Source organism: Mustelus asterias, chromosome 13 (genome assembly GCF_964213995.1).
Source record: "Mustelus asterias chromosome 13, sMusAst1.hap1.1, whole genome shotgun sequence".
Classification (NCBI taxonomy): domain Eukaryota; kingdom Metazoa; phylum Chordata; class Chondrichthyes; order Carcharhiniformes; family Triakidae; genus Mustelus; species Mustelus asterias.
The window spans coordinates 9,542,000-9,563,692 of NC_135813.1; the positions used below are offsets into that span (position 1 = coordinate 9,542,000).

Sequence of the window (21,693 nt, forward strand, 5' to 3'; positions counted from 1 at the left end):
GGGTTAGGTGGATGGGCTATGCTAAATTATCCCTTAGTGTCAGGGGGACTAGCTCGGGTAAATGCATGTGGACAGAGCTTGAGTGGGATTGTGGTCGGTGCAGACTCGATGGGCCGAATGGCCTCCTCCTGCACTGGTGGATTCTATGAAATCCAGTCGCTCTTTATTGTTCTGTTTTTCATTTTGTAAAGGGAGACAGACAGAAAAAAATTAAGTGCCTTTCACAAAATCGATTTGATTCTCATTTTTGAGAACAATGCTGGTCTCGAATTGAAAAGGACATTTGCCTCTTTGCTCAGTGGAGCAAATTAAAAAGTGGCGACATCTTGGCGACGACTTGGTGGCGACTGTTCATGTTTCTAGTCTTCCGTGCTGGGTGGGAATTCTTTGAAAAGAAAAGGAGGAAGTGCATTCTCTAAACCATGTTTGAAAGATTTTGTTTGCCAGATGTGGAATATAGACTCTCTCCCTGCGGGACACACCCTGGTTGGCCAAGCCTGCAGATGTTTAAGCCCAGGATTTGTGTGACGGCTTTAAGACGCTGAGGAAGAGAAGAGGTCCTTACTGCTTTGCACGCCAGAGGGAGCTAATTCCCCAGGACTTCCATACCAAGGAGTCAGTATCTCGGATAAAGAAATAACACCGTTGACACAAAATGAAATAATTATTGTCTGTTTCTGGTAATTTTATCACCTCCACCATTGAAAGTTGGTGGAGGTAATGATTTTGCCCTTGTTTGTCTGTAAATAACATATCTCAAAAATTAATGGAAGGACTTCAATGAAACTTGGTACACAGATAGGGTATGGCCAACGGAATAACTGAGCAGTCTTTGGCAAGGATATGATCCAGATCATGGAATTATTTTTTTAAGGAACTGTTAACCTTGGGAGATAAGGTGATTTGACTTTTTGTTTAGGATGTTGTGGGTTATGGAGGAATTTGCCACAGCTGTCGGAGTGTAGACAGAGGCAGCACGGGGCAGCACGGTGGCACAGTGGTTAGCAGCGCCAAAGACCCGGGTTCGATTCCCGGTTTGGGTCACTGTCTGTGCGGAGTCCGCACGTTCTCCCCATGTCTGCGTGGGTTTCCTCCGGGTGCTCCGGTTTCCTCCCACAGTCCAAAAAGATGTGCTGGTTAGTTGCATTGGGTAAATTCTCCTTCAGTGTACACAAACAGGCGCCGGAGTGTGGCGACTAGGGGATTTTCACAGTAACTTCATTGCGGTGTTAATGTAAACCTACTTGTGACACTACTAAATAAACTTCGAAACTGAGTTTTCAGGGCAGGTTATTGGATATGAGTTGGCCTTAAGCCTCCTCAGTCAGATGATAGCTTTGTAGTTATGGAGCATCGATCTGGCAGGGAAAAGCCTCTCAAGGGAGAGCCGCGTAATTGTGATAATGTTGAGTTAACGCAGCATGATGGTCGGATTAGCCGTACCGAGTGCCTTCTTCAATTGTTTACTTCTGTTTTCCATCCTCCACCCTGACTCATGCATTCTTTAGTTATGGAGAGAGACTGGATAGACTGGGGTTGTTTTCCTTGGAGCAGAGGAGACTGAGGGGGGGGACATGATTGAGATGTATAAAACTATGAGGGGCATAGATAGACAGGAAGAAACGTTTCCCATTAGTGGAGGGATCAATGACCAGGGGCCATAGATTTAAGGTAAGGAGCAGGAGGTTTAGAGGGGATATAGACCCTTTTCACCCAGAGGTTAGTGGAAATCACTGCCTGAAAGGGTGGTGGAGGCAGAGACCCTCATAATATTTAAGAAGTATTTAGATGTCCACTTGCAATGCCAAGGCATACAAGGCTATGGGCCAAGTGCTGGAAAATGGGATTAGAATAGTTAGGGTGGTTTGTCTTTGATTGGCACAGACAAGATGGGCTGAGTGGCCTTTTTCCATGCTGTACACCTCTATGATTCTATGAGTACTTGTTCCATGGATGTGGATCATACAACAAACTACAAAAAGTCATGAACAAAGCCCAGTCCATCATTCAAACCAGCCTCCCATCCATTGACTCTGTCTACACTTCCCACTGCCTCGGCAAAGCAGCCAGCATAATTAAGGACCCTACTCACCCTGGAAATTCTCTCTTCCACTTTCTTCCATCGGGAAAAAGATACAAAAGTCTGAGATCATGTACCAACCGACTCAAGAACAGCTTCTTCCCTGCTGCTGTCAGACTTTTGAATGGACCTACCGCGCACAAAGTTGATCTTTCTCTACACCCTAGCTATGGCTGTAACACTACATTCTGCACACTCTCCTTTCCTTCTCTATGAACGGTATGCTTTGTCTGTCTTGCATGCAAGAAACAATACTTTTCACTATATACCAATACATGTGACAATAATAAATCAAATCAAATCAGATGAACCTTCTGATATCTCACTCTGTTCTTCACCACTGAACCTAGAGGCCCCACCAAGGGCATCACATACCCTGTCACGCAACCAGTATCCACGGACACATATGAGCTTTCCACCAGGGACACGAATTAGCAATCTGGTGTAGAAACCTGGATCACTATTTTCCTCACTACGTTAGGGTGGCAAGGCGAATTGTAAACCTCGCTGTTATTGATGAGTTTCTGGTTGGCTATCATGCTGCAGATTAGAGTTGAACGTGTGATATGCTGGCTTCCTATGGTTCAATTCTAAGATTTATGATTTTTTTTTAATGTTTATTTATTAGTGTCACAAGTACGCTGACATTAACACTGCAATGAAGATACCATGAAAATCCCCTAGTCGCCACACTCCGGCGCCTGTTCGGGTACACTGAGGGAGAATTTAGCACCTAACCGGCACCTTTTTCGAACTGCGGGAGGAAACTGGAGCACTCAGAGGAAACCCGCACAGACACGGGGAGGATGTGCAGACTCCACACAGACAGTGACCCAAGCCGGGATTCGAACCCGGGTCCCTGGAGCTGTGAGGCAGCAGTGCTAACCGCTGTGGGTATTAAAATGAGCACTCTTCCTTAATTAAAACAACAGTGTTTAATGTAGTTATTGCCATGCGGGGTTTTAATTTTTAATGATGCAGATGGAGAAATGGGGGAAACCAGTGAGGCCCCGTCTCAGTAATTTCCCCTCCCCCTCCCCATGTGTGCCTTTTTCTCACTCCTTCTCTCTTCCCCAGCTCCTCGGGGTAGGAATGTAGAAGCTGTTCTAATTGCGCTTTGAAATGAACCCTTGCCCCTGTGTTGAAGAGGGGAGATTATTCCGTACTCCACCTGACTTTTATTCTAATAGCGCCCAGCTCCCTCCAGGTTAACGTTCCGCATGGATTCTGCTGTAGGTTCAGGATCTGCTCCTTTGCCAATGGCTGCATCCAGCCTGTGCCTGGCCCCTTGGCTATGAATTCCTGGCTCGCTATCTGGCTTCCACATGTTGCTGGAAGGTTGAAGAAACTCACGTCATTTATTGTAAAGCAGACCTTTCAGCTGAACTCATGTTTGGCAGGTCCCAAACCCTTTGTTTTTCCCCCTTGCTTTCGTACAGCTGAATTTCTTTTTAAGACTCCACTGGTTCAGCGCTCCTGTGCCTCCCCCATGTTCTGCGTCACTGGCACTCCTCCGTCACTCGATCCAAACGATTTTGATTTTGATTTGATTTATTATTGTCACATGTATGCAGTGAAAAGTATTGTTTCTTGCACACTAGCGGCATCTGGGCCTTTTGGCTAAGATGCAAATGAGATCAATCATCATAGAAATCATAGAAACCCTACAGTGCAGAAGGAGGCCATTCGGTCCATCGAGTCTGCACCGACCACAATCCCACCCAGGCCCTACCCCCACATATTTTACCCACTAATCCCTCTAACCTACGCATCCCAGGACTCTAAGGGGCAATTTTTTTTTTTTAACCTGGCCAATTAACCTAACCCGCACATCTTTGGACTGTGGGAGGAAACCGGAGCACCCGGAGGAAACCCATGCAGACACGAGGAGAATGTGCAAACTCCACACAGACAGTGACCCGAGCCGGGAATCGAACCCGGGACCCTGGAGCTGTGAAGCAGCAGTGCTAACCACTGTGCTACCATGCCGCCTCCTCCAAGCCTTGGAGGAGGAGCTATTCCTACTCCAATCAGCTTGGATCATGTAGATCAAGCCCAAGACAGGAGCCCTGTCTTGTCAGCTTGGATCGGGAATGTCTCAACTTGTCGAGACTCTGAATTGGACTTGATTTGATTGAATTGGAATAAAACTTAAAAAAAACAGACAAAGCATACCGTTCATAGAGAAGGAAAGGAGAGAGAACAGAATGTAGTGTTACAGTCATAGATAGGGTGTAGAGAAAGATCAACTTATTGCGAGGTAGGTCCATTCAAAAGTCTGACAGCAGCAGGGAAGAAGCTGTTCTTCAGTCAGTTGGTACGTGACCTCAGACTTTTGTATCTTTTTCCCAACGGAAGAAGTTGAAGTTTATTTATTTATTAGTCACAAGTAAGACTTACATTAACACTGCAATGAAGTTACTGTGAAATTCCCCTAGTCGCCACAGTCCAGCGCCTGTTCAGGTCAATGCACCTAACCAGCACGTCTTTCAGAATGTGGGAGGAAACCCATGCAGATACTGGGAGAATGTGCAAATTCCACACAGACAGTGACCCAAGCCGAGAATCGAACCCAGGTCCCTGGAGCTGTGAAGCAGCAGTGCTAACCATTGTGTCACCGTGTCACCAAGAAGATAGAAGAGAGTATGTCAGGCTGCATGGGTTCCTTAATTATGCTGGCTGCTTTGCCAAGGCAGCGGGAAGTGTAGACAGGGTCAATGCATGGGAGGCTTTCTGTGCTGCAGAATGTTCCCCAGCCTCATCCCTCCCAGCCCCTTGCACATTTAACCCCTGCCATTGACCCAACCTCGTGTTCAGCAAACCCCCTTCCTCCACCTTCAGTACAACCCACAGCACTTCACAATCTGAATAGTTCGCTGCGGATTCTGTTGTAGGAAACACAGCAACCAACATGGACTACAATGCTGCAGGGAGACAGCTCACCTCCACTTTCTGAACCCACCACCAGCTAGAGGGACAGGGTAGCAGATACCTGGGGACACCACCCATCTGCATGTTCCTCCCCAAATCAAACTCCATTCTGACTTGGAAATATATCGCCGTTCCTTCACTCTCACTGGGCCAAGATCCTGGAACTCCCTCCTTGACAGCAATGTGTGTGTACCTACACTGCATAGAATCATAGAATCTCTACAATGCAGAAGGAGGCCATTTGACCCATCGAGTCTGCACCGACCACAATCCCATCCAGGCCCTATCCCCACGTATATACCCTCCTAATCCACCTGACACTAAGGGACAATTTGCATGGCCAATCAACCTAACCCACACATCTTGCGTGTCCACATGGACTGCAGCGGTTCAAGAAGGCAGTTCATCACCATCTTCTCAAGGGGCAATTAGGGATGGGCAATAACATAGAAATATAGAAGATAGGAGCAGGAGGGGGCCATTCGGCCCTTTGAGCCTGCTCCACCCTTCATCACGATAATGGCTGATCATCAAACTCAATAGCCTAATCCTGTTTTATCCCCATAACCTTTGACCCCATTCGCCCCAAGTGCTGTTTCCAGCCACCTCTTGAATACATTCAATGTTTTGGCATCAACTACTTCCTGTGGTAATGAATTCCACAGGCTCACCACTCTCTGGGTGAAGAAATGTCTCCTCATCTCCGTCCTAAATGGTCTGCCCCGAATCCTCAGACTCCTGGTTCTGGACTCCCCCCACCATCGGGAACATCCTCCCTGCATCTACCCTGTCTAGACCTGTTAGAATTTTATAGGTCTCTATGAGATCCCCCCTCATTCGTCTGAACTCCAGCACGAACAATCCTAACCTAGTCAATCTCTCCTCATACATCAGTCCCGCCATCCCCGGAATCAGTCTGGTAAACCTTCGCTGCACCCAGACTAGATGGGCCGAATGGTCTCCTTCTGGGCTGTGGGGATTCTATGATATTACAACATAAATGTGGGATCTAAGATCTTCTGTTCTGTAGCCCAGAAACAGCACTTCGCTTTCTGGAGGAAGGGATTTTAGACTTCAAGCCACATTGTGTTTTAGCCTTTACACACAAAGATTTCAAGAACTCCATTCTCTCTGACTTCCAAAGAAACTGTAAATCATCATTTTTAAATACATTGCTTATTTCTCATCTCCTCCCCAATTTATAACAATTTCCTTTCGCACAGCTGTACAGTTTGCCTGCGGTAAGGTTTTATTTAGATGTTCTTCCCCCCTCCCCCTCCCCCTCCCCCTCCCCCTCCAAAGTCATGCCAAAACTCTCAAACCCTTGGCTCCGCCTCGGCAGAAACTTTTTTGGCAACTTTTCAACAACTTTCTCTCTGTCTTCACCCCTCCCCCCCGTCCTCCTCCTCCTCCTCCTCCTCCCCTTCCCCAAGTTGCTGACGCGTCCATATCCCGGGGAAGTGAGTGTTTTTTGAGTGAGGAGAGAGAGAGAGATGTTGAAGATGTCAGGGGTAGGGGCTGTGTGGACGCTGCTTCTCCTAGCCCTTCTGGGGCGCCCCTCCGCAGTTGACACCTACTTTTCCGAGGAGCGACAGCCCACCGAATCCCCGCTGCAGAACCCGACGGTACTACTGGCGATCATAGCCAGGAACACAGCTCACACTCTACCTTACTACCTAGGGGCCATCGAGAGACTGGACTACCCCAAGGACAGAATCTCCATCTGGTAACTGGGAATCTGCTTGTGTGTGTGTGTGTGTCTCATTGTGTTAAAAAACCAACCCCATGCATTAAAGGGCAAGTCTGGTCTGGCTGCCAAGGAGATGTGACAACCTTGTTTTGCAAATCTTGTTTCTTTTGCCCTGTTGGTGAGAATGCTCCCCTCCACTCAGAAGTCTTGTGAATCCACAGTATGTCTGGCTGTCTATTAGAGACTGTAGCTCTCTCCCTCCCACTGTGTGTGTTAGTCAGCCAACACCCTTTGTACTTCACCCCATGATACTGTTGTGTTTTATTCTGTTGCTGTTGGGGGTTTCTGCTCCTATGTGTTATGGGAGTTGCTGTCGGGCTGGCTTGTTGTTGGGGGTCGTGGTCCCTGGCGCCGTGTCTGAGTTTGATTTATTATTGTCACACGTATTAGTATACAGTGAAAAGTATTGTTTCTTGCGTGCTATACAGACAAAACATACTGTTCATGGAGTACATAGGGGAGAAAGAAAGGAGTGGCTGCAGAAAGTAGTGTTACAGTCATAGATAGGGTGTAGAGAAAGATCAGCTTAATATATGATAGGTCCGTTCAAAAGTCTGACAGCTGGGAAGAAGCTGTTCTTGAGTCGGTTGGTACGTGACCTCAGACTTTTTCCCAACGGAAGAAGGTGGAAGAGAGAATGTCCGGGGTGCGTGGGGGTCCTTGATTATGCTGGCTGCTTTTCCCGAGGCAGCGGGAAGTGTAGACAGAGTCAATGGATGGGAGGCTGGTTAGGGAGGGGCAGAAATCAGTCAAAGAATCCTGGTTACTGTCCAGTGAATGCCCTGCTATACTGTGTGTGGGGTGGGTGAACATCTGATAGAATGAGACCCCCCTCCCCCGTCTCCTTCCCCTCCCCTTCTCCCTTCTTGTCAAATGTCAACACTCTATAGAATCCCTACAGTGCAGAAGGAGGTCATTCGGCCCATCAAGCCTGCACCGACTCTCCAACAGAACATACCCACGCCTACCCCTCCGCCCTATCCCTGTGCATTTTACCATGTCTAATCCACCTAACCTGCACAGCTTTGGATAGTAAGGGGCAAATTTTGCACGGGTAATCCACCTTACCTGCACAGCTTTGCTCTCTTGGATCCCAAGTGAAGGGTTGTCAGTTGGCTGAGGTCTTGAAGGGATTGGAAGTACGGGTGTGGTGTTGGGCAGGGGGGGGAAACGTGGCATCAGTGAGGCAGAAACCTTGAGGAGAGAAACGGGCTGCAGGGGTATGAGCTGAGGGAGGCTTGGACATCTCCGGGCAACCTGCCAACCTCAGGGCTCAGCACCAAGTGCCGCTCACCACAGCAGAATGCAGTGCGGACAAGTTACTCTGAGAGGTGTGCAGCTTGGAAGCTGGTACACACTCCGCACATGCAATCCATAACAAGAATATTCCAGAATCCTGGGCGGACAAATATTTGGAATGAGAAGCACCGCAATGCTGCTGAATGGTGCAGTCACAGTATGAACTGCTATCCGTTTCCCTAAACTCCCACTAAACTGTTTTGGTGTTGGATTCTAGGCAGTAGCTGCCAAGTGTAGGTTTATACTGGACTGCAGATACTTTATATAATCTGGATTGTGTCTGTTTAGCAATTTAGCTGCCAATTATCATAGAAATCCGACAGTGCAGGAAGAGGCCATTCGGCCCATCGAGTCTGCACCGACCACAATCCCACCCAGGCCCTACCCCCATATCCCTACGTATTTTACCCGCTAATCCCTCTAACCTAACATCTCAGGACACTAAGGGGCAATTTTAGCATGGCCAATCAACCTAACCCGCACATCTTTGGACTGTGGGAGGAAACCGGAGCACCCGGAGGAAACCCACGCAGACACGAGGAGAATGTGCAAACTCCACACAGACAGTGACCCGAGCCGGGAATTGAACCCAGGTCCCTAGAGCTGTGAAGCAGCAGTGCTAACCACTGTGCTACCGTGCCGCCCCAAATTATACAGAAGTCTAGAAGCTAAATACTGGAGGATCTGATACCCCTTGTTCTTGTAGCCACACCCATTTTCGAAAAACATTTCATTTAAAAGGTTGCGGGGATTGCTGCAGTTCTCCCATTCGAGTTAAATACCTTGCAGACGCGAGGTACCGTACTTCAGTCCTACAAACCCCCATTCTCCCTGCAATTCAGTTTTACTCTGCCGTTTCCCAAATCGATTCTCGGGAAAAGGGCATCACTGGCTGGGCTGGTATTTATTGCCCATCCCCAGTTGCCCCGGGAAGGTGGAGCTCCACCCCCCCCCCACCCCCCCGCTCCCCCTTCCCCAAAACTGGTATAGAATCATATAGAATCCCTACAGTGCAAAAGGAGGCCATTCGGCCCATCGAGTCTGCGCCGACAACAATTCCACCCGGGCCCTAATCCTTGTAACCACCACCGCCCACCCCACTTTTTTTACCCTGCTCGTCTCCCTGCACACTAAGAGGCTGAATGGTTTTCAGGGCCACTTTAACAACTTGCATTTATATAGCACCTTTAACATCATAAAAGATGCCAGTGGCACTTCACAGGACTCATGGTCAAAACTCAAGTTTAGCATCAGGCATCATAAAGGCAGGAGAGGAGGGGTCCGAAAGGAGGAGAGTGAGGGAGGTATAGAGAGGTGCCGAGGTTTAAGGAGGGAATTTCAGTGGCCAGGGGCCGAGACAGCTGAATGCACCATGACTGTATTGGAGTGATTAAAATGTTCAGGAGGTCAGAATTGGAGAGGTGTAGATGTCGTGGGGCTTCACCCGGCTGGTTAGAGTCATAGAATCCTTCTGTGCAGAAAGAGAGGCCATTTGGTCCATCGAGCCTGCACCGACAACAATCCCACCCAGGCCCTATCCCCATAACCCCACGTATTTACCCTGCCAATCTCCCTGATACGAAGGGGCAATTTAGCGTGGCCAATCCACCTAACCTGCATCTATCGGACTGTGGCAGGAAACCGGAGCACCCGGAGGAAATCCACACGGACACGGGGAGAACGTGCAGACTCCACACAGACAGTAACCTGAGGCCGGAATCGAACCTGGGATCCTGGCGCTGTGATGCAGCAGTGCTAACCATTGTGCCACCGTGCCAACCACATTTGACGTGGAACTAGAGTCACATCAAGACCAGACCAAGTAAAGAAGGTTTCTTCCCCTAAGGGACATCTTAGCCAGTATTTAGGTTTGTATTGTGACTTATCGCCTCTCTCAGAAATGTTACTATGGCCTGGTATGGTGGCACGGTGGTTAACACTGCTGCCTCACAGCGCCAAGGGCCTAGGTTCAATTCTGGCCTTGGGTCACTGTCTGTGTGGAGTTTGCACATTCTCCCCGTGTCTGCGTGGGTTTCCTCCGGGTGCCCCGGTTTCCTCCCACACTCCAAAGATGCGTAGGTTAGGTGGATTGTCCCTTAGTGTCAGGACAAATATGTCAGGCATTGGTACGAAGCCATGGTCCTCCCACAATATGAGATACAACCATGCAAATGGCGGCACTCCAATCTAATGTCTTTTTCTTCAGGGCGGCAACGGACCATAATATGGACAACACGACTGCCGTGCTGCGGGAGTGGCTGATCAGCGCACAGAGGTTTTACCACTACGTGGAGTGGCGCCCACTGGATGAACCAACGTGAGTATCTCCACTTCCTCTCCGTGCGGCTTCCTGAGAGATCGTCCTCGGGAGAGAGCTGCAGAGTGTATTCGAGTCTTCTCCACTCCTGTGGTCAGATCATCTCTTCCAGGTGATGACTGGCAGATGTAAGTTGGCCAGCATTCCTCGCAGGACTGATTCAATCCCCTCCGATATAACGAGGCATTCCGGGGGATGGGTCAAGTTTCCTCGGAGGGCCCTGTCGAATTGATCCTCAGTATCAATTACGCCATATCAGTAATTTATGGCGTGATTGATTGAAAGCTAGTACTTATGGGAAACAGTATTATAAATTATCGGATGAATGAGCCCCTAATCGTCTGCTATAGTGAGCAGCAGCCGTCAGTGACTTAGACACCTTACTGTCAATGGCAAACCCTCTGATGTTAACTCCAGTGCCAATTACAGGGGAGGCGATGGCCTAGTGGTATTATCGCTAACTGTTAATCTAGAAACTCAGCTAATGTTCTTGGGATCCCAGTTCGAATCCCGCCATGGCAGATAGTAGAATTTGAATTCAATGAAAGATATCTGGAATTAAGAATCTACTGATGACCATGAAACCATTGTCGATTGTCAGAGAAACCCATCTGGTTCAGTAATGTCCTTTAGGGAAGGAAATCTGCCGTCCTTATCTGGTCTGGCCTACATGTGACTCCAGAGCCACAGCAATGTGGTTGACTCTCAACTGCCCTCGGGTAACTAGGGATGGGCAATAAATGCTGGCCCAGCCAGCGACGCCCATGTCCCATGAATGAATAAAAAAAAACATCCCTGTATGAATTTTCCCCTTTTACCTTCTCGCATGCGCTACCACTTAACCTTTCCCCCTCTCCTGAGCTCAGTGTGAGTTACAGAGGGAAACATTTGACATTTAGGCTGGAATTTTGCCGTCCTGCCCCCCCCATGGGGATTGGTACGGGCGAGGGGTGGCCAGTGGATAGGTCATTGACCTCAGGCGGGATTTTCACGATTTTGGACGAGCGAGGCCATAAAATCCGGCCCTTTAAAATTTATTTATTAGTCACAAGAAGGCTGACATTAACACTGCAATGAAGTTACTGTGAAAATCCTCTAGTCGCCACACTCCGGCGCCTGTTCGGGTACACTGAGAGAGAATTTAGCATGGCCAATGCACCCAACCCACATGCGTTTCGGACTGTGGGAGGAAATTGGAGCACCCGGAGGAAACCCACGCAGACACGGGGAGAATGTGCAGACTCCGCACAGGCAGTGACCCAAGCCGGGAATCGAACCGGGGTCCCTGGCGCTGTGAGGCAGCAGTGCTAACCACTGTGCCGCAGCATTTTCTCCACCAGGACATCCCAAAGAGTTTTCCAACCAATCAGTGATGTGTATTCACTGTTGCAATGGAGGAAACACAGCAGCGAGTTGTTGCACAGCAAGATCCCACATACAGCCATGTGGGAACGACCAGATGATCTATTTCAGGTGATGACTGACAGATGTATGTTGGCCAGGATACCTCACAGGAATCCCCACTATTTCATTTAAGAACTAGTTCCTTGGGACATTTGAGGATGGAGGAGCTCCATAGTTACTGACAGCTTTTCAATTCATTATCCGAGCATTCATCGCTCAAAGCACGATAATCTTCCATAAAATTTGAATATCTTAATTGATCAGTTACCATAAGACATAGGAACAGAATGAGGCCACTCGGCCCATCGAGTCTGCTCTGCCATTCAATCGTGGCTGATATTTTTCTCATCCCCATTCTCCTGCCTTTACCCCATAACCCCTGATCCCCTTATTAATCAAGAACCTATCTATCTCTGACTTAAAGACACTCAATGACCTGACCCCCACAGCCTTCTGCAGCAAAGAGTTCCACAGATTCACCACCCTCTGGCTGAAGAAATTCCTCCTCATCTCTGTTCTAAAGGATTGTCCCTTTAGCCTGAGTTGTGCCCTCTGGTTCTAGTTTTTCCTACTAGTGGAAACATCCTCTCCACGTCCACTCTATCCCGGCCTCGCGGTATCCTGTGAGTTTCAATTAGATCCCCCCTCATCCTTCTAACCTCCAACGAGTACAGACCCAGAGTCCTCAACTGTTCCTCATACGACAAGCTCTTCATTCCAGGAATCATTCTTGTGATCCTCTTCTGGATCCTTTCCAAGGCCAGCACATCCTTCCTTAGATATGGAGTCCAAAACTGCTCACAATACTCCAAATGCAGTCTGACCAGAGCCTTATACAGCCTCAGAAGTACAAGTTCAAATAGCACCTCTAACAAAAGGAGGTAACTAATGCTTAAATCTCACAACTTGAATAGAACCAATGCGCGGGGGTGCAGGAAAAAGGCAGTGGATTGGCGCTCGGTCATGATGCTCATTTGGAGAGCCAGTCCAGACGCGATGGGCCAAGTGGTCTCCTCCTGCACCATAACAATTCTGTTTAAAATACTGGGATGATTTGCAAAGGAGAACACTTCATGCAGGCAGTCGGCTATCCCAATGGATCTAACGAGGCAACATCTAAATATTGTGGACAAGCCCCTAGCATTCATAGCACTGTGACACAGCATTGGGCAGAACTGTGGGAGGGGCAGAACCCCCCCCCCCCCCCCCCCACCCCCCCTCCCCAAGCAGGTCACATGCAGTACTTTACCCAGCAGATAAATAGCTGTCCAGTTGAACATACAGGGAAAGATATGGGCAACATGGTGGCACAGTGGGTTAGCATTGCTGCCTCTCAGTGCCAGGGACCCGAGTCCAATTCCGGCCTTGGGTCACTGTGTGGAGTTTGCACGTTCTCCCCGTGTCTGCGTGGGTTTCCTCTGGGTGCTCCGGTTTCCTTCCACAATCCAAAGATGTGTGGGCTAGGATGATTGGCCATGGTAAATTGCCTCTTCGTGTCAGGGAGATTAGCGGAATAAATACACGGGGTTGCGCCTGGGTGGAATTATTGACGGTGCAGGCTCGATGGGCCGAATGGCCGCCTTCTGTCTTGTCCTATTCTATAGAATCCTTACAGTGCAGAACAAGATCATTCAGCCCAATGATTCTATAACGATTTTATAATCAAGCTAAAGATAGCGCTCATCGGGAACAAGTTTTTAAATATTTTGTTTTATTTCCTTATTATTTCAAAGCACTTTGCTTATTTGAAACAGAGTTTGCAGTGATAAATATACAGACATTGCGCTGTTTATTTGAACTCTTGTGTTAGAGCGTGTATTTAAACTGCAGCCCACAAGATTCTAGCACAATCTTGGCAGTGTGGGGAGGCAATCATGGGCAACGTGTGGGGAGAGAACCCGGTGGCCTCCTCCTGGAGCTTAGTTGGAAGTCAGAATGTAAAGAGGGGTACAATATGGAAGGGGCAAGAGGGAGTTGGGGGGAAGGGGAGTAGGGGGGATGTGGGGGGTGGGCGGGAAGGGGGTGCGGGGTTGGAAGGGAGGGGGTCGGGAGGGGGGAAGAAGGGGGAGGGGGGTGAGGGGGTTGGGGGGTTTGAAGTGAGGGGGGTGGGGAGGAGGGAGGAGACACAGAGCGGCCAGCAATGACCTGAGGAATTTTGGATCCACAAATGTCAGTGTTTTTCATAAATACAGATTTTAGAGCCGTTTTCCAAACATTCAGTGGTCACTGAAATCATTCCTTTGGTCACTCCTGGCCAGGGGTTAGGGCATGCCTGGCACCAGTGGACAGAATGTGCATGCTGCCCACTTCACCCACTGGCATCATAAAATGGTGTGGCATTGGGATAGCCAGTGCACATTAACAAACCTTCTGCCCATGTCGGATTGATTTCGAGAAGCAATTAGATGTGGCTCTTGGGGCTAAAGGGATTAAGGGATATGGGGGGAAAGGTGGGATCGAGATATTGAATTTGATTATGAGCCATGATCAAAATGAATGGTGGAGCAGGCTCGAAGGGCCGAATGGCCTCCTCCTGCTTCTAGTTTCTATGTTTCTATAAGTTGTCATTCCACAATAAACATAGAACGGTATGGGGGTGGCACAGGGGTGACACGGTGGCACAATGGTTAGCACTGCTGCCTCACGGCATGAGAGATCCAGGTTCGATTCCCGACTTGGGTCACTCCCTGTGTGGAGGTTGCACGTTCTCCCCGTGTCTGCTCCGGTTTCCTCCCACAGTCCAAAAGACGTGCTGGTTAGGTACATTGGCCATGCTAAATTCTCCCTCGGCGTACCCAAACAGGTGCCGCCGGAGTGTGGCTACTAGGGGATTTTCACAGTAACTTCATTACAGTGTTAACGTAAGCCTACTTGTGACACTAATAAATAAAGTTTAAACTTTTACAGCACGGGAACAGACCCTTCGGCCCGCAATGTTATGCTGAACATAACGCCAAATTAAACTAATTCCTTCTGCCTGCCTTTGGTCCATATCCCTTTATTCCTTGCATATTCATGTGCTTATCTAAAAGCCCCTTATATGCCCCTATCGTATCTGCCTCCACCACCACCCCTGGCAGCGCGTTCCAGACACCACTCTGTGTAAAAAAACATGCTCCCTCACATTCCCTTTGAACTTTCCCCCTCTCACCTCAAGCGCATGCCCCCGAGTATTAGTCCTAGTAAAGACCCCAGTCAGCCGAGAGGTGGGCGATGAATGGGGCATGTGCCAGCTGCAATTTGCCCTCCCTCCCTGCCTGCCGCCTTCCAGGCACAATCCAAGTTTGCAAAGTGTTACCGAGAGCTGCAGCTTCGAAGCGACCAAGAAGCAAAAGAAATGCATGAAACTGCCGTCATGTATTTGCTGAGATGTTAGTGGCTCCACTGCGTCATTTTCCCCTGCAGGGAGCCTGGATTGTACAGTGGATGATTTGTACTGCGCTAAGATTAGACAAGTCGCGGTGAAGGTTGCGCCATTGACTTGTGTATAAGTGCTGTTGAAACCTGGAGCTCCCAGTCCCTCTGACAGGCAGGTAACTCTCACTGAACAAGCCTTGGAAGCAAGGCCAGAGGAACTGTTAGGAGGCTAGCACATCTGCAAACTGCATTAATTTTGTTGGCAGTTTTCTTGTCGTCCTTTCATGCAGGGCTGCGGTGTATGTTGAATTCTTAATGAAAACCATCTGGTGTTAAATGAGGCTCCGTGGGAATGGGTAGCCCGGGGCTGGCTTTCGAGATTTGTCTATTGTTCCATGTTTCCTCTGGTTGCTCCTGTCACCTGCGGGTTTAGAACCCACCTTGTCAACACTCCAGATGGTCTGGAGAAATGGCCCGTTCCGCCTTTCGTGAAACGAGCACAAATATTTCGAGCGACGCGGAAAAATGAGGCATGTTATGTCGAATTTGACTGTTCCTTTCTCTACGTGCCTGTGTGAAACTCTTGTCTTCCTTCGCAACGGCATGTGAACCAAATGGATTCTTTCGCAGGCTTTCAATCTATTCCTCCACATTGTCAACCAGCAGGTGAAGATGAAAGTTTACCTCAGTGCCCTGTTTCTTCAGTGAATTCCCTCCCTAACGGCATTGTGGGCCAACCCACAGCCCGGGGACTGCAGCGATTCAAGAAGGCAGCTCACCACCGCCTTCCCAAGGGCAACTAGGGATGGGCAATAAATGCTGGCCAGCCAGCGACGCCCATGTCCCATGTTCGAATAACAAAAACAAAAGAAGTATTAATTTTATGGGAGACTTTTGGGTCTCTCGAGCATCCCAGAATTTCACCACTGATGGCCACGCCTTCAGCTGGCTAGGCCCTAAGCCAGTGATGGGCAATCTTGGTTAGTGTGGTGGACCTCAGTTGTGCCTTTGTCCTATATGGACCACCGTTGTGTGTGCTTGTCATACCTGGACACACCCCCTTCCAGTTTGGTTCCTCCCCTCGGCACCTAGTATAAAGGTGGCTGTCTCCTCCCCCTTGTTCAGTCCAGGTTGGTTATTTGTTGGGATCTGCTCCTGATTCTGTTGTGAATAAAAGCCTACACTTATATTGGCATATCGGTAGTCTTTCGCCTTATTGATAAGGCATCAGTTAGTGAGTGGGCCGCATGGCACGCCTTCAGCTGGCTAGGCCCTAAGCCAGTGATGGGCAATCTTGGTTAGTGAGTGGGCTGCATGAATGGCCCTCCTTCATCTGAGTGGGCCACAAGATTGAAATCGTGCTTGTTCACCAACCATGACCCCATGAATAAGATCATACACACTGAATATTTCATAAGGAGTTCTGGAAAATGCTGAATCATTCATATATTAATAGAACGATCAACTTCAAATGGTGGAAACAAAAGAAATATTTACACTTTGATTGGACACAGAGGGAGCGCACGGCTCTCACAGTCAATGTTGTGAGCAGTCAGCACACACCTCACTTCACTTGCCCTTGCTTTACACAAGTATCACTTCAGTCACACCACATGGACAGAAATGAGCAGAATGAGGCAAACCCGTGCGTGGGCAACGGTAAACACAATATCTCATGGGCCACACTGAGAAACATGATAGAATGCGTGGGCGGCACGGTGGTACAGCGGTTAGCACTGTTGTCTCACACTGCCTCGGACCCTGGTTCGATTCTGGCCTCGAGTCACTGTCTGTGCGGAGTCTGCACATTCTCCCCGTGTCTGCGTGGGTTTCCTCCGGGTGCTCCGGTTTCCTCCCACACTACAAGGATCTGTGGGTTAGGTGGATTGGCCATGCTAAATTGACCCTTAGTGTCAGGAGGATCAGCAGGACAAATAAATGGGGTTACGGGGATAGGGTCTGGTTGGGATTGTTGTGGGTGCAGGCTTGATGGGCTGAATGGCCTCCTTCTGCTCTGGAGGGATTGTATAATTCTATGTGTGCCAGGCTGCAGGTTGCCCCGCGCCCACCAGGCAAGTCCTGGAACTTTTTAACTTCCCCACCTCGCTACCTCTCAGTTATGACACTCCTGTAACTTAACCCCTTGACCGAGGTTTTGGTTCTCCACTCTGCTATCTCTGTATGTGACTCAGTGTCAAAGTTTCAGTGATGATGCTGCTGTGAGGTGTTTTGGGACATTTTTACTATATTTAAAGGCACTATGTAAATGCTCTTTGCTGTAGTGTGGGTGATATAGGTGATATCAATTCAACATCTGTAATAAATAATTCACAAATTTGGGGGAAGATAATGGTGTAGTGGGTTAATGTTACTGGAGCACTGAAGCAGGTGCCCAGGCTAATTCTTCACCAGTCTAGCTGGTGAAATGAAAAAATACATTTCCATACAGTGGCATCAGGGCAGCATGGTGGCACTGCTGCCTCACACTGCCGCAGACCCTGGTTCGATTCCAGCCTTGGGTCACTGTCTATGCGGAGTCTGCGCATTCTCCCCCATGTCTGCGTGGGTTTCCTCCGGGTGCTCCGGTTTCCTCCCACTCTCCAAAGATGTGCTGGTTAGGTTGCTAAACTGCCCCTCAATGTCCCAAGATGTGTAGGTTAGGGGGATTAGTGGGGTAAATACGTGGGGTTAGGGGGATATGGCCTGGCTGAGGATGTTGTAGGTGCAGACCCGATGGGCCAAAAGGCCCCTTTCTGCGTTGTAGGGATTCTATTCTCTGTGGCCTTCGATGGTATGGCCAGCATTTGTTGCCCATCTCTAATTGACCTTGAACTAAGTTGCTTTCTGGGACATTTCAGAGGGCATTTGAGAGTCAACCACATTGCTGTGGCTCTGGAGTCACATGTAGGCCAGACCAGGTAAGGACAGCAGATTTCCTTCCCTAAAGGGACATTAGTGAACCAGGTGGGTTTTTACAAGAATTGATGATAGTTTCATGGTCATCATCACTGGGAGTAATTTTATATTACAGATTTATTAATTGAATTTAAATTCCATCAGCTGCTGTGGTGGGATTTGAACCCATGTTCCCAGAAACATAGAAACTAGGAGCAGGAGGAAGCCATTCGGCCCTTCGAGCCTGCTCCGCCATTCATCTTGATCATGGCTGATCATTGAATTCAACATCCTGATCCTCTCCCAGTTCCTCCCATATCACTTGATCCCTTCAGCCCCAAGAGCTATATCTAATTTCTTCTTGACATCAGGCAATGTTAAGGCTGGACTGCCAGATTATTAGACCAGCAATATTACCCAATTCAATTAATAATATCTGCAATTGAAAGCTAGACTCAATAATGGTGATCTTGGAACTATCATCAATTGTCCTAAAAGCCCATCTGGTTCTTTAGCAAAGGCAATCTGCCGTCCTTGCCTGGTCTCGTGACTCCAGACCCACAGCAATGTGGTTGACTCTTAACTGCCCTCTGAAATGGCCCAGCAAGCCATTCAGTTCAAGGGCATTTAGGGCAACAAAGGCTGGTCTTGCCAGTGACACCCACATTCCATGAACTAATAAAGAAAATGAAACAATCCATTACAACAATGACTGTACTGTAATGTAATAATGACCAGAGAATCTGTTGTAAGGATGTTAGAGGGATAAATGTTTGCCAGGACATTGGGGTGAATTCTCCTGCTCTCCCTTCAAATAATGCCAGGCATCCTATTCATCCACCCGAGGGGGGAAGGCAGGACCTCAGCCTAAGGGCGGCACAGTGGTTAGCACTGCTGCCTCACGGCACCAGGGATCTGGGATCAATTCCATCCTTGGGTCACTGTGTGGAGTTTGCACGTTCTCCCCGTGTCTGCGTGGGTTTACTTCGGGTGCTCCAGTTTCCTCCCACAGTCCAAAGATGTGCGGGTTAGGTTTTTAAAAGTAAAGTTTAAAGTTTACTTATTAGTCAGAAGTAAGGCTTACATTAACACTGCAATGCAGTTACTGTGAAATTCCCCCAGTCGCCACAGTCCGGCGCCTGTTCGGGTCAATGCACCCTAACCAGCACGTCTTTCAGACTGTGGGAGGAAACCAGAGCACCCAGAGGAAACCCACGCAGACACGGGGGGAACACGGCCCATCGAGTCTGCACCAACCACAATCCCACCCAAGCTCTATTCTCTCAACCCCAAGCCGAGAATCGAACCCGGGTCCCTGGCGCTGTGAAGCAGCAGTGCTAACCACTGTGCTACCGTGCCGCCCCCAAGGTTGGTTGGCCATGCTAAATTGTCCCTAGTGCGGGGGATTAGCTGGGTAAATATGTGGGGTTATGGGGATAGAGGCTGGGTGGGATTGTGGTTGGTGCAGACTCGATGGGCTGAATGGCCTCCTTCTGCACTGTAGGGATTTTATGGATTCTAACCTGAAAAACAGCCCCTCTGTCAATGCAGCACTCCTTCACTTGTGTCAGTCTTAAAGGCTGAAGTCTCTGCAGTGGGACTTGAACCTGTAATCTTCTGGGTCAGGGGTGGGAGTGCCATCCCTCGAGCCATGGCTGAACAGCTAAATAGAATTGAGTGTCAACTATAGACTGAAGCAAGTTAAAGGTACACCCTGTCTGTATGTGGTTGGAGAATAGATTATGTCATGTTACACTTCAGGCTCTGTGCTTTCCAGAGAATCCCCTTGGCACCTGAAATTTATACTTTTATGTAGTGAATACGGGCAGTGAACCAACATGTAACCCTGATGTGTTTTACACCTGGAATATCCCAATGTTTAGTCCCAACTTGTTACCCGACAGGGTACTTCAGCTGCTTACAGCACTCCTGTACTAAAGTTTAAAGTTGATTTATTAGTGTCACAAGTAGGCTTACATTGACACTGCAATAAAGTTACTGTGGTTAGCACTGCTGCCTCACACAGCGCCAGGGACCCGGGTTCGATTCCCGGCCTCAGGTCACTGTCTGTGCGGAGTTTGCACATTCTCCCTGTATCTGCGTGGGTTTCCTTCGGGTGCTCCAGTTTCCTCCCACAGTCCAAAGATGTGCGGGTTAGTGGATTGGCCACGCTAAATTGCCCCTTGGTGTCGGGGGGATTAGCTGGGGTTAATGTATTGGGTTATGGGGATAGGGCCTGTGTGGGATTGTGGCCAGTGCAGGTTGATTGGCCATGCTAAATTGCCCCTTAGTGTCAGCGGATTAGCAAGGTGAATATGTGGGGTTGAGAGAATAGAGCTTGGGTGGGATTGTGGTTGGTGCAGACTCGATGGGCCGAATGGCCTCCATCTGCACTGTAGGGATTGTATGATCCCCTAGTTGCCACACTCCGGAGCCTGTTCGGGTACACTGAGGGAGAACTTAGCATGGCCAATGCACCTAACCAGCACGTCTTATGGACTGTGGGAGGAAACCCACGCAGACACGGGGAGAAGGTGCAGACTTTGCACAGACAGTGACCCAAGCTGGGAATCGAACCCGGATCCCTGGCGCTGTGAGGCAGCAGTGCTAACCACTGTGCCACCGCGCCACCCATACCAGGGAGGTATGTACGAGCTTGCACTTCTGATCAATGTTTAGTGACCACCCTCCCCCACTTTGAAAGTATGTGAATTGTTCTTAGGCTATGGTGCACCAGTCAAAACAAAGCTCTTGGATGTAACAGGCACCACCGTAGAAAGAAGGGCCAATCATTATTGTTCTATAACACGAAGCACTGTAGCCAAGTGAACTCGATCTGATTATAGTCTAACTACAAGCAGCTCATGAACAGAAGTAGGCTACATCCCCATGAAATATAATCGTATCTCCAGATGATAACGTTCCAACACACAGGCTGTTTTTCAAAGTTCAACTAATAGAGTTTCATTTTAAATGCATAGTCCAATGACCTATTTAAAATTGATATCTTAAAAAAAAAACCAAATTTACAATCTAATGCAACAGTAACAGGGATTAACTGTGTCTCAGCATTCTCCAATTCTATGATTAAATTACTCCCCTTTTACAGTTTTCTTTCAAAGAGTTTCTGTTAGGGCAGCACGGTGACACAGTGGTTAGCACTGCTGCCTCACAGCGCCAGGGACAAGGGTTCAATTCTGGCCTCAGGTCACTGTCTGTGTGGAGTCTACACATTCTCCCCGTGTCTGCGTGGGTTTCCTCCGGGTGCTCCGGTTTCCTCCCACTGTCCAAAGATGTACGGGTTGGATTGATTGGCCATGTTAAATTGCCCCTTAGTGTCAGGGGGGACGAGCGGGGTAAATGCGGTTGCAGGAATAGGGCCTGGGTGGGATTGCGGTCGGTACAGACTCGATGGGCCGAATGGCCGCCTTCTGTACTGTAGGGATTCTGTGATTTTCCCATGAGGGAGCTGAACTGTCAAGGGGAAGGTATGATCCATGGTTAGTAACTGTCCTCCGCAACCTCACCCTCATCAATTAGCCTGGAACTGTGGTTCTCCGTTTAGTTGACATGTATTTGGGTTTCTTTATAATAATAATATGATGTCAGTAACCCAAAGGAAAGTGATTATATCGTTAGAGTGATTTTATCCACAGAAAG

At 48.7% G+C, this 21,693-nt stretch overlaps 2 protein-coding genes across 3 annotated transcripts in view; one reads left to right on the forward strand and one right to left on the reverse strand.

Moving 5' to 3' along the window:
- The first annotated feature begins 6,476 nt into the window (after window positions 1–6,476).
- Window positions 6,477–21,693, forward strand: part of cercam (cerebral endothelial cell adhesion molecule) — a 112,127-nt gene continuing 96,910 nt past the window's right edge. For both annotated transcript variants that reach the window (XM_078226291.1, XM_078226292.1), the window contains exons 1-2: window positions 6,477–6,737; window positions 10,267–10,377. In XM_078226291.1, the coding sequence (XP_078082417.1) occupies window positions 6,505–6,737; window positions 10,267–10,377 (344 nt within the window). In that variant the 5' untranslated portion in view covers window positions 6,477–6,504. The remainder of the gene's footprint in view (window positions 6,738–10,266; window positions 10,378–21,693) is intronic.
- The window catches only part of LOC144502412 (ral guanine nucleotide dissociation stimulator-like), a 301,219-nt gene continuing 291,851 nt past the window's right edge, over window positions 12,326–21,693 (reverse strand). The window contains exon 19 of the transcript XR_013499336.1: window positions 12,326–12,366. The gene's annotated coding sequence lies outside the window, so the exon portion shown is untranslated. The remainder of the gene's footprint in view (window positions 12,367–21,693) is intronic.